This window comes from Taurulus bubalis, assembly GCF_910589615.1.
Source record: "Taurulus bubalis genome assembly, chromosome: 15".
Classification (NCBI taxonomy): domain Eukaryota; kingdom Metazoa; phylum Chordata; class Actinopteri; order Perciformes; family Cottidae; genus Taurulus; species Taurulus bubalis.
Genome location: NC_136603.1, coordinates 20,840,381 through 20,857,959, shown reverse-complemented (window position 1 = coordinate 20,857,959; position 17,579 = coordinate 20,840,381). Strand labels below are relative to the sequence as shown.

Below are 17,579 nucleotides of genomic sequence, written 5' to 3'. Positions count from 1 at the left end.
GCGCGTTGAAGGTTGCCCCGAGCGATAACATAGCAGCCCGCTAGGTGGCCTCCATATTGGTCCTGGGACAGAAATGAACACAAAACATGTGGAAATAGGGTCCAGGTTGAAACATATTGAAGTTGCTTGCTTTCAGTCTTCATGCTAAGCTAGGTTGACCATCTACTGTCTGAAGCTATGTGATGTTTACACTGAGATGAATATTAAAACACAAGACTTTGCAATGTTCCATCAAATAGATAATTACAAGTACATTCAGTCTGACATATTTGATACCTTTAGGAACTTCAAGATCGTCACTAAAATTTAAATAAAGTTGTGTGAGTTGAGACAGAACCGAGACAGATGACACGAGAATCTACTAAAGATGGAGACGGAAAGATTGGAAGTTTGTTCTGATCTCATGCGCGTTGATTGCTGATGTGTGTCTCTCGTGGTGTCCCTGCAGTCTGTCCTCCATCATGCGTCCGTCAGCGGGCAGCATGTGTGCGCGCTGCAGCCTGGTCCTGGTTCAGGTCCTGGTTCTGGTCCATGTCCATCCCGCAGCAGGATACAGTCTGGATCAGGACCACAGTCTGGAGTTCAGCGGCCCGTCCTCGTCCATGTTCGGATACTCGGTCCTGCTGCATCGCCATGGAGCCCACAGCTGGTATCGATCTACCCTTGAACTTATTTTAAACTACTATTAAACCTTTGTTCTATTAATATTTAGTTAATCCTCTATTGACCTGCCATTGACCCTGCGTTGATCTAAAAGAGATCAGTACATTTAGATCCCTTTGATTATGTTAATGCTGCTCTATTAGCTGCCACGCTCACAGAGGGGCTGTGTCTGCGTGTGTTGGTGTGCGCATGCTAATTAGCCCGTCCTTGTCAATGAGAGACGCTCTTTGATGCTTCACACACAGATGCCATTCAGACACTGAGCAGACACAAAGACAGATCCTGTCTAACTGTCTCCGTGTCTCTCTCTCTCAGGTTGGTGGTTGGAGCCCCGGTGGCAAACTCATCCTTCAACCCGTCGGTTCGATCTCCAGGAGCCGTGTACCGCTGCAACATCACCGCAGAGTCCCGCCGCTGCCACCCCATGCGCGCTGGTGTGTTTCTGTCTGTGTGTGTGTATGTGTGTGTGTGTGTGCTGTCAGGTCTTTTCTCCTGCATGTGAAACTCTTAAAAGCACAATCTCAAAAATGTCCTAACAACGCAAAATAAGGTCTAAAATGTACAGTATAATAAGGTATACAATAAGGTAAATAATTCAGAGATCTTACAGTAGTACAAAGCAACACACACACACACACACACACACACACACACACACACACACACACACACACACACACACACACACACTTCCGGTCTGAACATGACTAAACACAGTATTAGACTCAGATGTCTACCATGTTAACAGTCAGCTGGTCAGTTGGGACCTTTAACAGTGAAACACCAATGAATCACCCATGGAGGCTGCATGTGTGAAACTGTTGAATTAATGTATGTGTCCGTGTCCGTGTGTGTGTGTGTGTGTGTGTGTGCAGACGTTCCGAATTGTGGGAAGACGTGTAATGCAGAGAGTGATCACCAGTGGCTGGGAGTCAGTCTGTCCAGACAACGTGGAGTCAACGGAGGACATATCCTGGTAACGCTTTCTTTCTCTCACTCACTCACACAGGCACCAAAGTTTAAAACCAGTAATACATATATTTGTATTTTTAGATTTGTATTTTGCAAATTCGCTTGCCTTGAATTGTCCCTCGAGGGACATACAATATTTGTAATGATATTAAATTGACATAAAAGCTTTTTAACTTTTCTAGCTTGATGAAGCAGCGTGCCTTGTCATTTTGTGCTAAATGTTTGTTGCACATGTAGAATTCACCGCTGTTCTCCAGCAGTGACACAGCAGGTCTGTATCTCAACACACAGCCTGGCATGTGTGAATAAAGCTTAATGGAACATTTACACAACACAAAGCTGCGTTTGAAAAATGAATGGATGATAATGGTCGACACACACACACATACACACACACACACACACACACAAACAGAGCCTCTGTCACAATGACACGGGTCATGAGAATAACAACATTCTACAGCTAACTTGTGATTGTGTTATTGCCAGTAATGAGTTTGTGTCACATGGCGCTTGCATGCTCTGTGTGTGTGTGTGTGTGTGTGTGTGTGTGTGTGTGTGTGTGTGTGTGTGTGTGTGTAGGCATGTGCTCACCGCTGGAAGAACGTCTTCTACTCAAAGATGGATGGTCAGAACCACAAGCTGCCTAACGGAGTCTGTTATCGCTACGGAAACGACCTGAGACACGCCCAACCCATCATTCCCTGCTACCGAGGTACACAAGCGCTCAACAGTAACTTGGTATTATACAAAATTATGATCTTTCCAAATGCATTGTGACACAGAGACCCCTAGGCAATTTGATGGAGACATGTTTCGGGTGTACAGACATCTCTGGACCTCACTTCTTGTGTGTGTGTGTGTGTGTGTGTGTGTGTGTGTGTGTGTGTGTGTGTGTGTGTGTGTGTGTGTGTGTGTGTGAACGCAGCAGCTGTTCAGCGGCAGAAGGAAAACATTTGGGTTTTATCTCCTTATTTATTTGTTCACCTTGACCCCTCGACATTTCTGTTTGTCTCTCACAGACCACCAGAGGAAGTTCGGTGAGGATTATGGGTCGTGTCAGGCCGGCATTTCCAACTTCCTGACAGAGGTCAGTAAGCTGCATTCAAATCCCGTTTGTTTTCACAGTTTCAACCACCGTGATTCATCCCTGCCGTTTTGTGTAAAACTTCTGACGGACATGATGTTGTTGTTTTTTATATCTGTAACCGATCTGCTCTCTAATTTTTTCTTCCTCATTCTTGAAACGTAGCAGTTATTTTTTCTAAAAAGAGAACAAAGACTCTTACTGTGTCAAAGATGAAACGGATGTTACAGAAATATGATGTTGTGATATGTAGAGAAATGTTGCATGTATTTCTATTGGTACGATAGAGCTAAAGAAATGTATGTCACATTATACCATGCCCCTGTCCTTCTCAGGATCTGATCATCATGGGGGCCCCGGGCACGTCTTATTGGACGGGTTCAGTTCTGGTCTTCAACACGTCCAGCGGGGGGATGTCGGTGTACCTGAACGACGAAGCTGGAGCCGTCAGCTTTGGAAGCTACCTAGGTAACAGATACACCTGCTGCTGTACACCTCTGTACTCTGTAGCCACTGCTACAGCACCACAGACACAGAACCATTGTCCCTACCGGGCAGTGAGCATCTTCTACCGTCTTCCTAAAACAAATCCCCCCCAAAAAGGTGACTCAGTCGAAACGGGTTGAGTTCTGCTTTTAATAAGTCCATCTCATAGGATGTTTACACAGGCTTTCTTAGTCTTGCCTATAGTGCCTATGTCTATTTTCTCCACATATAAGTGCAGTGACTGTGAGCTGTGCTCTGAGCGCTGCCAAAACGCCACTAAGCCCACAGCAGTCTGATTTCTACTGTCTCTGAATGCTTCCTGTGTGCCGACTGACAGAGGACTGTGACGATGAGCTGCCTTCACTGTGTCGACTGTGTGTGATAGATAATACAACCTAGTTGCATGAGACAGTTGCTTTTCAGTTAGTATTCAGATTTTGCCTCTTCCTATTTGGCACCGTGTGCATGAGAGGAGGCGACGTCACCGCGTGGACGGTTTAAGGATATGACAGAAGGAAGAGCGTTTTCTGTCCTCCCACACAGCTGCTGTTAAATCCAATAGTTGAATGGGAAATGGAGACTTTATCATTCAGCACCGATGTTGGTCTGGAAATGACCTTAAGTTACTGCTTATACAGACCACATTTGTATTTCTGATTCACTATAAGAAAGGCAGGTCATTGTCATCTGGTTGTCAGTGGTGCTGTTGTTTGGTAAAAAGTGGTCTGCTACAGAAGATATGCATGTGTTCTGCCACAGTGGGCTGCCTAAATGAAGATATCATCGAGGTAAACGGCTTTCGCCCTTTGGTCGCTCCAGTGTCAAGTGTAAATTTTAGTAACAATATTGTCAAAACAACATTATTTTTAACTGGTTAATCCATTTATCCTTTTTTTCCGCTGCTAATGCGGGTACAGATCACGTTCATTCAATTAATTATGAGTCATAAATTATTGTTATATACCACTGGGAAGTACTGAAAAAAATGTGATGTGTTGATAAATAATTGGTGCCATATTGCCAGGTATTAAATTGCATTATCTGTGTCCCACGGGGAACCCTGCAAAAGCCTGCATGTAAAAAGTCACGTGTTTCCATGACAGAGAGCCACATTTATTTTAATCCAGTTTCAAGAAATCAGGATTATATGATCAAATAAGAAATGAGTAAACTGCAGCACAAACAAGACGAAAACAAAACCATGTTTTGTGATGTTCACTCAACAGGAAGCTGAACAGAGAGGTGTGATGTTCAGATGAAGTGTTTCTTTTCTCCCTAAACATCTTCACTGTTCTCGTCTTGTCAGAAAAGACTTTGTGTTGTGCACGTGTGTGTGTGTGTGTGTGTCTGTGTGTGTGTGCGTGATCAGCACAAATAAACAGGATGTAGAGGTTTACATCAAAGACGGGAAGCTCAGATGCTGTGGTTTAAAAGTTTCTCTTTGCGTTTTGCATACACCTTTCTCAACCATAACCACTGGATGTCAAACTCTAACCCTAACCAGAAACCAGCTTACAACCAACGGTGTCATTTCTACCTTTCAAATCTTAGTTCCATATTTTCGGTCTGATATACTCATAATAACAAAGTGCAGATGATTCATTGATTCATTCGGACCGCCTTCAGTTATTACCGTGGGCTCACATTTGAAAAGGACAATTGGACATTTGAAAGATAAAGAATGGGGGTTGTAGCTGCTTTTAAGTGATGAATGCAGAAGTCTGAACGTATGTCTCTGTGTCGTTGTTCAGGTTACGCTGTTGGAGCCGGCCCCTTTTTGAGTCCCGGTACTTTGGAGGTGGTGGGCGGAGCTCCGCAATACAACCAGAAGGGCAAGGTGAGAGCTTCTGTACCTGTGCAGCCACCCACCTGTCTGTTTACTGTACTGAGCAACGTCAAGACAGCCGGTCTCATTCCCACTTCTTCTTGATGGTGGAGTCGTTATTGGTGGAGTTGTTATTGAGTTTTGGTTGATGTTGTGTCGTGGTAGGTACTTGTGATGGTTGAAGTTAGCGTGTGTCTTTGTTCTGTGCAGGTCTTCATCTTCACTGTTGACAGCAAATTGCTGCAAGTCGTCTCTGAGGTGTCCGGAAAACAGGTGAGAAGTCACTAAGCGTTAGCGTTAGCATCAGATTCAAAACAATGGCGTACTTAGCACTTACCTTGTGCGTCTTCCAGCTGGGATCGTACTTCGGCTCCAGCGTGTGCGCAGTGGATCTGAACGCCGATGGGTTGTCGGATCTGTTGGTCGGCGCTCCCATGGCAACAGGCGTCACTAGGGAGGAGGGAAGGGTCCATGTGTACATCAACCAGGGGAAGGTGAGCACACACTTCAACACAAACGCTACTTCAGCACAGAACGGAGAATGTTTATTTGACCCCTGACCTTGGAGCCAACATGGCGGACATCGGCTTCAGGCTCTCGTACTCCGTTCTACGTTTTCATCTCGTACTTGTTTGGCTCGCCTGTTTCCTCACAAACTGACTCTGTCTCAGGCGAAGCTGTTGGAGCTGGACTTTCAGCTGAGTGGCAGCGATGCCTACGCCGCCCGGTTTGGAGAGACCATCGCCGACCTGGGAGACCTAGACGACGACGGTTACCCCGGTAATGAGCGCGCCGGCACAGCCTGACCACCACTACGATTCTACCAATGAGAACTATTTTGAATACTACTACATTTTCAGATACTGCTAATAACTGCTTGTACTGCAAATACTTTACTTCCTTTGATACTGCTAAATATCACTGTATGCTACTACTAAAAATACTACTCTTTCTGTTGTTACTACAACATAATACTACCGTTGTTACTATTACTACTAGGCTTCCACTTTCAAACATAAATATTGCAAATTGTACTCAGAAACTGCTACTAGCATTACCTTAAAAGCTTGTACTACTATCAATTCAGCTGCTTCGGTAGGAGCAGTATAACTATCTTCAGTGGGTCCCCAAAGCATTTCCACTGGAGCAGATGGGAGTGCACATCGTTGCTCAAGGGCATCTCAACAAGGGTAATTAGGGAGCTGCTCTTTTGGTTTTCTGTCCAGATCTGCTGCCTCACAAATGATCCCACAATACTACTAATACTACTACAATACTTTGATAACCGCTGCTGCACTGAACACCCAAAACACATACAGTTGTATATTTTACAATTCTTACCAGAGTACACATCCACCTACCGCCAACAGTAACTGCCACTTCCTGATAGCTGTCAACACTGACTTTAACACAACGCCCTCACACACACACACACACACACACACACACACACACACACACACACACACACACACACACACACACATAGACCCCCCACCATCTGTGTGTGTGTGTGAGTGTGAAGGTCGGAGTGTGTTATTACGTTCATTAAAGCTGTAATGACAAACTGTTGCCGCTCTGTAGCTGAACCTGCCTTCTAATCTGCCACAGCTAGATGTGTGTGTGTGTGTGTGTGTGTGTGCGCGCGCACATGCTTCAGTAGCTCTATCTTTGGACTAAAAAAAACCCCAGAAAGTGTTTGACTTTCAGACCCTCACATCTTCAAAGGACTCAGGTTAAATATTAAAGGAGCAGACTGTTTTTTTCTCACGTTTGTGTACTAATCCTGGATACTTTCATCTCGCTGAGCATTTTACAACAGAGCCTTCCCAACCCTCAGAACATTTGGACCTGAAAAGACCACACTTTTTTACAAATCCAAAATGTAACTAGTCTCGTAACTCTTATCACATATTTATATAATATCAATATATTGCCCAGCCCTAGATTGAGGTTAGGCTGATGGGTTAGCTAATGGAGACAGCAATGGTCCTCACAAATACAGTAATATCAACTTGTGTGTGTGTGTGTGTGTGTGTGTAGATGTGGCGGTTGGTGCCCCACAGGAAGACGACCTAAAAGGAGCCGTCTACATTTACAACGGCAGGGAGGAAGGCATCTCCCCAACTCCATCTCAGGTACAATTAATGATGCTAATAATACCAATGCTAGTACAAAAACAATTAATTATTGAATACATGAATACATACTTATTATAATGTATTATAATGAATTGTATTATTAGATTTGAGCACTTTTCAAGAAACTTTAATGTACTTAAAAGACAATTGCAGTTTGTTACAACTTGGCTCATAGTTTCATTCTATCAGTGTGAATTAGAATACTGTTAGATAAGTCTGTGCACACATGTGAAATCAAAAGAAGGGAGAAAGTGAATAAATAGAATAATTCGATTAAATGAATAGATGTGTGTGAAATGTAGTCCAGCAAACGGCACAAAAAGATCAATCGTAAACCATCGCTGCTCCTTTAGGACACATTCACTTTCCGTTTCCACCAAACTAAGTGACAAGTTTGATGTCATTAAAGATTAAAGATGATGCAGGGCAGACAGTAAGACTAGGAGGAATTTAACAAAGATTGACTTCCAGTACAAAGATTACATTTGACTGAAATTTGACTATCACTGTCCGGTGATAATAATAATGTGTGTGTGCATGTGTGTGTGTGTGTTTTCAGAGGATCACTGGATCCACTCTGGGTCGTAACCTCAGGATGTTCGGCCAGTCGCTGAGCTCTGGCATTGACATCGACGATAACGGCTACCAAGGTAACCTAAACAGACGTTTCCTCTGTCACAACAGCTGTCATGTTGTACATTTAAACCAGATTCAACTCTCTGTCTCTCCAGATGTGGCGGTTGGTGCTTTCCTCTCAGACTCTGCAGTGGTTCTCAGGTAAAACCACACTGAAGCTTTCTGTTAGGACATATAAATGCTCCAGTTTTAGTTCTGCCTCCTTTCATGCAGGTGTACAGGAAGGAAGCTTCCTTATTTTAGCTGATTTGAAAGGAAATTACACTGCAAGGGAAGCAGGACATCCTGTATAACCAAAGCTTCCCAACTTAATGTGGGGAGAAATCTTTGCTTTGAATAATACGATTTTTAGAAGCAGATTCCTGATTGTAAATCAAATGACTGCATTTCAGTCCCGATGCTGTAATCATTTCTCTGAATGTGTCCCGTAGGACCCGTCCGGTGATTCAGGTGAAGGCATCGCTGATTCTGCCCGAGCAGATTGACCAGCAGGTGGCGCTGTGCCACGAACACAAGACTCCAACTGTCTGCTTCAACGTTACCGTCTGCTTCAGTGTCAAGTCCAGGCAGTTCAGAGGAGCTATAGGTAATGCACACACAGACGCAACCCTCCAAAATAATGAAATGCAGAGAGTATCTCTCTTACTACAGCAACATCATGGAGAGAAAGGCCGGCTGTGCCTGGTTACGTTTGCTAAGGGGGGTTCAGGAAATGGTCAATTATTTTGTACATGAGTGCGTCTGACTTACCTACTGAAATTGAAGATGTTCCCTCTCTCTTCAGATCTTCAATATAATTTGACCTCTGACCTCCTCCATAAACCAACCTTCCCTCATCGTTTCTATTTCCATGGCAACGGGTCATCCAATAGCACAAGGGGGCGTGTGAAAGCCCGACATGGTCAGCTCACTTGTACAACACACGTGGCTTACCAAAGGGTAAAAAAACACACACATTCACAAACAGCGACTTTTCATTAGGGCGTGATAACACACATGATGCTAACGTTGTTCCGGTTTGCTCCTCCAACAGAAAGATGTGAAGGACATTTTTACTCCGGTCAAGTTTGAGGTTTCTTACACTCGCAAAGAAACAAACACCCACAGAGCCTCTTCCAAAACCTTCCCTCCATTGAAACCCATTCTGCAGCAGAGCGCAGGACACCAGAACACTATCACCAACCAGGTACCGACCAGCGCTAACACCAGCTAGCTACAGCTATGCTAACACCAACCATGTGCAGGCCAATGCTATCACCAGCTAGCAGCCACTAGTGGTTATCAAAAGGAGTAGCAAGTCGCAGTGTCTAGGTGTAATTCATTGTTGGTAAAGAGCAATTTGCAAATACTTGGCATTAGTTTCGAGCCATTTACCAGTTTAATGTTTTCCAGCTAAGTCAAAGGCAGTTTTTTCTGGAAGCTACAGCTCAGTGATAATATGTTATCTTGTGAATGCCTCTTAGTTTGGTTTCAATGTGATCGTGATTTGTTATTGTAGATACACATTCATTTAGGAAACACTCATTTTTAATGTGTCCCTCATATTTAATCATAGGTCAGCACAAAACAGGTCAAAGTTAGACAAATTAGCATTTCTTAACTCCTAACTTTTTGTCATAATTTCTCAGAGTATTAACTCTTTCTATTAGCCTCACTCATTTGTTAACCAAGGATTTACTAGAAATGAATACCAGCCTCCAGTTTACTTTTAGGTTTACTTATATTTACTCTATTTACTTATATTTACTCATATGTACTGCTGCTGCTACTACTGTTTGCACCATGCTGTTGTTAAATTAAGAATAATATGGAAAAAATAATAATGATAACTAACCCATCAGTTTCGTGTTGGAATAGCTCCCGTGTCAGATCATTCTGTCCATCACCAAACTGATCTGTGCTAAAGGGCAGGAAACAGCCAATCTGATGTTTCCGCCAGCACACACACACTTCCAGATGTGTTTACAGCTGCAGCTCATTAACCAACATCAGTCAGCTCATCCTGAGTCCGCACCACGTCCCACTGACTCATGAAAACAGAGCAGGATGGGTTAGCATGTAGGAATTTGCAGCTGGAGTTATTCATCAGCACATTATTCATCATTAGTGAAGAATTATGACATCCATTATTATCAACATTGATGTCATCAATAAAAACTCACTGCTACTTTTTCTCTTTTTCCCAGACTTGGTTTGCTCGGTCCTGTTCGCTGGTGAACTGTTCGACCAACATGCAGCTGTCTGCTCAACTAGTGCTGCCACAGTAAGAACACACACACACACACACACACACACACACACACACACACACACACACACACACACACACACACACAGCAGGAAGCTGTCCAGTTAGATCACATAAACCCAGTCAGGTTACTGTGCCATTTCTTTGGCTTTTCTTCTCGGTGTGCACGTGGCTAGCCTAGCTTAGCCATAAACACTGACCTGGTTTTGTTTTAAGATTAAACAAAATATATAAACCGACCTACCAAAACAGCAAATTGTCCTTTTAGTCTGTCCGTGTGTGATATAGCATGTTAATTAGTGAGCTGTAAAGATTCTGGGAGGTGTATTTTTAAACTATTGACAGGCCAGTTTTCAGTGTTCATATTGAGCTAAGCTAACTGGCTCCTGACTGCAGTTTCATATTTAGAAGTGTAATTTATTAACAGTATATCGAAGTTCAGCATTTTCCCATTGGGGAAAGATTCTATAGTGGCAAATATTACAATCATTTCTATGGCCTAGTCCTGGTGCTTGTTGCTTTACTTTGACGTCGGTCTGACTGGAACATCGATGTCGTTGCTTATCGTGTTGTTGCTTGTCATCAGTCAGCAGGAGTACTTTGCCCTCGGCTCTGGACAGACGGTCATGTTGAAAACCTCGCTGCTGAACTCCGGAGACGACGCCTTCCTGCCGCGACTCACGCTGCGCTTCCCCGACAACATCCACTACATTAAAGTACTGCAGAACGTGAGTTCACGGCATGCCATTGGGGCAGCTTGAGGAAATGATCGGTTGGGGAGTTTGCAGTAAAAATAGGATTCAAATCCTGGTGGACTTGGCGACACCTGTGGTTACCCCTGGTAACAGCAGGTGTAGGTTGATACCCAAACACTCAACAGAAGAGCAGCTGGTATATCTGATTGCAAACTAACTCACATCGTGTTAATAAAAAGTCAGCCAATAATTTGCCATTTCCCATCCTCCAATGAGACACCTCGATCTGATGATGTCACGCTGCAAGTTTTCAACACAATGGTTTTTATTTTTACTGTGAGTCTACTATGTACAAAGGTAATAACAGAATGTAAACAAAATGAATGGCTATTGCTGAAAAGAAAATCCAACGATAAATAGCATCAAAAACTAAATCTAATCTAAAGAATTATAACGTGCTCACAACACAAATAGCTCATTTAACACAAGTTGTCTGTGTGTGTCTGTGTGTGTGCAGCAGGACAATGTGGTCAGTTGTGATGTCACACAGGAAGTCAACAGCACGACGGCAGGTGTTGACTGCAGCGTCACCAGCCTGCTGCTCTCAGCCAACGCCCAGGTAAACCTCAGCCGATCACACACACCTGCATTGAAATCGTTTAGTTTAGGCTAGCGCAAAATGAATGGACGTCTGAATCAAGATGTGGAGATGTGAGATGTGAGATGTGAGACGTGGCGCTAGAGGAAGTCAGGGGTTCAACAAAATCAAGAGCAGTCATGGTCTGTGAACCATGACTGTCTGTAAATTCATTTGAGACAGTCGGGACACACGGACATTGCCGTCTCTAGAGCCGACACAGTTTAATTAAATCATGCTCAGCCCCGTCTTACTCAGAACTGCCTCTAGATCAAAAGTCAGATCTTGGGTGTTTGTACTTTTTGTTCCCCAGCGTTTTCCTGGTCAGCAGATATTTGCTGTATTTCCTTTGTCGCAGTCGTTTTCAGCGTAAATATTGTGAAAGACACTGTTGAAATATCTGAGTTCCCCACAGAGAAAGACAGAGCAGCAGTTTTAAGGTGAATTTTCCCTCAGTGTGTAAAATGTTTAAACCTAAAGACGAAGGAATAAAAACACATTTATGTATTTTTACATATATTACCAGATTAGAGTCCACAGTACAGCACGGTTAAGTGTTTTGATCCTCCTGCAGCTGTCCACTTGAAATCCCTGACGCATTCCCCGTTTCTTGCAGTTGAAAATCAACTTCCTATTGGACGTCAACCAGAACAGCACACCTGGTGACATCACCATTCACGTCAACACTGGCAGGTAAGGGCACTTCTCCTCTCGTCTAGAGGGGAAGTGAGTCCTCAAACCCTTTACACACGTTGCAACAGGAGTAAAAGTATAGAAGCCTCCACAGTCAAATACATATATTAAAATGTATTAATGTATGAAATATGTTTTCTCTTCAGTGATAACTATGAGAGGGAAGAGTATCTCTATGACAACTCCGTCAGCCTCCTCCTTCCTCTCAAATACGGAGTCAACGTCAACATCCACGGGTGAGTCTGCATTCATTACTGTTATTTCCTTTAAGGAGTAATATCAGTAGTAATAAATAGCTTAGTGCGCTTTTCAAAAAGCGTTTCACACAAAGCAGCGAGTTCAAGTCAGCAAAGTGTGGAATCACTTGATTTTATGATGAAACAAAAAAAAGAAAAGAAAAAACAAACGAGAAACTGGGATTGTGATTGTCTGTCTGTCTGCCTGTCTGTCTGTCTGTCTGTCTGTCTGTCTGCCTGCCTGTCTGTCTGTCTGTCTGTCTGTCTGCCTGTCTGTCTTGCAGTTTTGTGACTCCCACCTCATTTGTGTTTGGAGATGAAGACACGACTCCGGTCGACTGCTACTCTGAAAGATTCAACTACACATACAAGGTATTTACTGAACCCAGAAGAAGAATAGATATGAAACAGAGGTCAACTCGTCTTTTGAATGAGAAACTATTGTCCAAGCTAATGAGCTATGCTTGCTGAGTAGCAACCATTTAATACGTTATACTTCTACTCTACTACATCTTAGTTTTTGCTCATTGACATTTACTTAACTGTCCTTTTTGTGTTTTGTTGATCTCTCCGGGTTCATCTGTTGTTTTGTCTGCCTGCAGGTGTTAAACTCTGGTCCCAGCAGGTCTGTCGATACCGTGGTGGACATCAGGCTCCCGAAGATCCTCACACCTAACCGACACAGACTGCTGCAGGTGGTGGACTGGCAGGTGCGTCCAGCGCAAGCACCAGCAGTGGTGCTGGAAATAGAAGTAGCACCGTCGGTGTAAAAACTACTTGCAGTATAGTTGGACTCCCTCGCAGGTTTTCTGAAGACACTTTTCAATTACAGATGTTTGCGTTTACAATTTGCCGTCGTTCTTGAGCCGGATCGTTTTGGAACCTTTCGGTGCTGCGGCGGCCATTTTCCTAGCTTCCTCTCAGATGTGTGCTTGTACAATCTGGCTGGCCCAGAGTTTTTTTTTATAAAAGTTGACAGAAATGTCTTAAACACAGTTAAATAGAAAAATACAGCTAGAAGGCAGATACAGATGACTGAGAGGGTTTATTTTTGAATACTCATTGGGCCTTTAGCAAAAGAAGCCGAATAAGAACTTTGTCATAATAGAATAGTTTGAAATAATAAATATTAAAATGATGAAACATTTTATCAAAGAGTAAATCAACAAGACTCAGAATCCGTCTGCTGGACATTTAAGGCCAACGCTCAGAACGCTCAGCCACGGTGGTTGTTGATTGCGTAGAAGTACAGTTGTAGTAAGGAGGTCAATTAAGTGCATGTAAAACATTAATAAATACATTTTCTCTCTCTGCAGTCGTCTCACGGCACATGTTCCATCAGTGACACGACTGTTTCGGTCCTCGAGGACTGTGAGGTGCCTCAAGCTTCCTTCATCAAACAGCTCATCTTCTTCTTCTCCTCCACCTCCACCCGCAGAATGGTACGCACGCCGCTAGCAGGGCCAATGCATTGTGAAGCTGCTCCAGCTGGAGTCAATGATCACCACCCCACTATAGTATATGAACTTGTGTGTGTGTGTGTATGTGTGTGTTTGTGTGCAGTTCTGTGGCCGTAGTGATGAGCTGTGTGAGCGGTTAGTGTGTCGTCTCGGTAACCTGGAGGCGGGGAGAGATGCCTTCATCCAACTGGAGATCAGAGTGAACCCTGCTGTACTACTGCAAGCTCCGGTAAAACACACACACACACACACACACACACACACACACACACACACACTGCTAACATGCTGCTTTTGCTGCCTTTACGATGTAAAACTTATCCACATTAGAAAAGCTGATCTAGTGCTTCCTTCAGTAGCTGAATCAGTAAAAGCTAATTTAGGCTTTTATTAACTGAAGTTACAGGAAGTGTTGAGTTTCAGTTCAACTAACTGAAAACTCAACACTAACAATGTTTTACTAAGTTGATGTAACTTATCATGTCCAACAATCTCAAATGCATCTCGAGAAACGAATGAAAACTCCCGACATCTGTCGCCGTCTCAGGGTCGTCACGGTGTCATGAGGCTGGAGAGCACAGCGACGATGTCACATCCCAGAGAAGGTCCGCACACCGTGTTCATCACCGAACAAACAGCCGCACAGGTACAGCACCTCCACACCTCCACACCTCCACACCTCCACACCTCCACACCAGGTCTCAACCAAGACGCTGTAGGTCCAACAAGACCACGCCTGGAAAGAGCTCATCTTCAACCTGAAAATGTGTTTCCTATCTATCGACTGTGTGTTCTGGATGTTGCTAGTAATCACATGCTGTATTCGGTACATTTACAGGTGGTGGTAGAAGCTCTTTTTACCCAGAAACCCTCAACAGCAGTCAAAGTCTTCATCATCGTTGTCAGTTTAGTTTTGGGTCTGATGATCCTGGCTGCTCTCATCTGGTGTCTGTGGAAGGTAAATTACATACACTATATTGTTTTTATATATTTTAATATAAAGTAATGGTAAACTGCAGTATTTCACAATACAATGGTACCAAAATTGCAGAATATTGCAATATAATGTATAGATTAACTGCAGTAAATTGTAGTATATTAGTACTGATAAACTCCAGTATCTTACAATACAATAGTATTAAAACTGCAGATTATTGTGATATAATAACATTATCAAATAATGTTTTGATAAACATTAGCAGCATATTGCAAAATAATGGTCAGTGTATCATAATATAATGGCACTAAAAATGACGGTTCCCCGCAGCATCATCTGATAAAGAAGTGTTTCTTATATAACGTTGCAGTAGGAACAGCAGCATAAATTTTCGCCTGTATGTCTCTATCTCTACCCGCCGCCTGTCTGTCCGCCCGTCTGTCCGCCTGTCTGTCCACCTGTCTAACTACCTGTGTGTCTCTCAGGCTGGCTTCTTTAAGAGGGAGTTCCAGAAGGAAAAAGAGGAGGAGGAGGAGTTCAAGAGAGACAGCTGGGACTACGTCCCTAAAAACAACAAAAGAGAGAGCACTTCATAACGCCGGCTGTCTCCTCTGGCCACGACCTCTGACCTCTAACCAAAGGATGAAGGAGTTCACATTGTGACTGTGCAACAGCTTCAATGAGACATGTGTGCTGACGGATGGATGGAGTGCTGCCAATTTGCCTAAAACAGTAGAACAATGCTGCTGTTGAGCGTCGTCGGCCAATGAAATCCGTCCAGAGCGAGTCAGCTGATCTGACTCACAAAACAGTCTGTTGCTTTCATCACAGACCTGACAGTGAGAGTGTGATGAGTGACAACATGTCTCAAGTGAACGCCTCCTGAACACACCTGAACCTGACCGCGACCTTTCAGAACTACTTCATGTGCCTTCACAAATACAGATGAGTTCAAAGACTTAAAAAAAGACTGCAGCGGTGGATGGATTACATTTAAAAAAGGGAAGTGACCCTGAAACGACCTATCAGAAGACCCTGAAGCTTCCTGGAACCTGACAGTTATCAATGACCGCCGTTTTGACTCTTTTGAAGAGGAAACAAATCAAAGGAGGTGACTTTCTGATGACATGCATCAGGGGATCTCAGGGGATGGAAGCCTGGCCTCTGAGCGGCTCATAGCTTTCTGGTGCTCATTGTTGTTTTCATGCACTGGTAACACACACACACACACACACACACAGCGGACACACTGCATGCTGTCCAGACGGAAGTAGAAGTCAAGTGCTGACAGCTGGGATGTGCTGCTACAGGGCTTTTATGTGTGTGTTTTATGGACGCCGAACATCATCAATGTGTCACTTCAGCCGGTTTTTAGTACATTATGTTGAGCTTTTGTCTCCAAAGTACAAATATCATGTGACATCAAGTTAGACTTGACTAGTTTCTGCTGTTTGGAGATCCATTTAATTTAAAGAGAGTTTTTTGAGACACTTAAAGTTGCTTAAGTGACAAATGAAATCCTGTAAGATACGCAGATTTACCACAGTCTCACTGGAACTGATCTTGGGCCTCTTGGTTCAGGTTAATCCAGTGAAGCCGATGCAGAAGCGTCTTGAAACTTGCCTTCTCTCTACTGACCAGCAGGGGGCGACTCCTCTGGTTACAAAAATAAGTCAGATTGTATAGAAGTCTATGAGAAAATGACTCTACTTCTCTCTTGATTTATTCCCTCAGTAAACATTGTAAACATGAGTTTATAACTCAATCTCTAGTTTCAAGTCTTCTTCAATACAGCATGATGGTCATTTAGTAAATTATGCTCATTTAGAGTCAGACACCATAAAGCAGAGTATGCTCAGCGTCACTACGCCACTCCTTCGCATTCCAAATATGGTCACTTCCGTTCAGTGGTTGCAAAAAAGCCAAGATGGCGAGGGCAAAACCGCTGAACTCGAAGCTTCACATCTTCAGTCCATGTGGGTGACATCACGATGTCTTTGTCCACGTCTTATATACAGTGAAATCCCAGTAAAAGAAGCAGCCTGTCGGGGAGCAGAGCCACAGGGTTGAATGACGGAAGACGACTTGTAGAAAGGTTCAGAAGCAGTTTTAACTGTCTGTATTTTGTGAATGCAGACATTTAAAACCGCTGCCACCCTCACTTCCCTTTTCCCCATTCTATTTAGTACAAATGCACATCACACAGAGAGATGTTTTTTATATTTTAATAAGTTTGTTCTATGTTTATGTGAAGTTGTTCTGCACTGGAGAGTCTCACTGCTTTTATCAACACTTTTCTATTAAAATGAAGGGTTTTCTATTTAAGCAACAACGTTTCCTTGTTTTGTTTTTTCAGCATCATGAATGCAGCCGTTACACAAAAACAGTATTATCTCACTTAAAAAAACATATAAAACGGCTATATTAAAATCTATAACTTGCAAAGTCTTTGGACACTTTGGGTTGCTGCTCGACTCATCAACAAACAAACAAACATTATTTAAACAATAATCAATACACTCAAGACTCGGCTAATGGAAAACAAACTATTTTTTAGCTCACTTGACTATAGTTTAAATTACAGAGGATTCTTTGATCTCTGCAGCAGAATCATGAAAAAACTAAAGAGACTAAATGAAAAATGTAATAAAAAAAGATATACAAATAATATTAATAGAAGAGCTGGTGATTAAAATATAGTAAAATGTAAACATGAACTCTTACAAAAAGCATGAATCTTCATCCTCATCAATCCGGTCTAGAAGTGTTAACCCTTTCATAGGTCTTTTGGAGTTAAAGGAATCCTACAAGTTACCTCCTTGGTTATTAAGCTGCAGTTATCAATAATAAAAAATAAAATAAT

At 43.0% G+C, this 17,579-nt stretch overlaps 1 protein-coding gene across 1 annotated transcript; it reads left to right on the top strand.

The window, feature by feature from the left end:
- Positions 1-461: 461 nt before the first annotated feature.
- Positions 462-17,318, top strand: itga4 (integrin alpha 4; the record flags this gene model as incomplete). The annotated part of the gene is made up of 28 exons (XM_079230876.1): positions 462-649; positions 979-1,097; positions 1,539-1,639; positions 2,218-2,350; positions 2,658-2,725; positions 3,058-3,190; positions 4,960-5,045; positions 5,244-5,306; positions 5,387-5,527; positions 5,705-5,813; positions 7,077-7,171; positions 7,734-7,824; positions 7,906-7,951; positions 8,242-8,396; positions 8,595-8,749; positions 8,844-8,996; positions 9,997-10,073; positions 10,645-10,786; positions 11,271-11,372; positions 12,007-12,083; positions 12,230-12,319; positions 12,604-12,691; positions 12,922-13,029; positions 13,636-13,761; positions 13,883-14,008; positions 14,327-14,425; positions 14,618-14,737; positions 15,202-17,318. The coding sequence occupies 28 exons, from the start codon at positions 462-464 to the stop codon at positions 15,310-15,312; spliced, it is 3,102 nt and encodes a 1,033-aa protein (XP_079087002.1). The 3' UTR covers positions 15,313-17,318.
- Between the last annotated feature and the right edge of the window lie 261 nt (positions 17,319-17,579).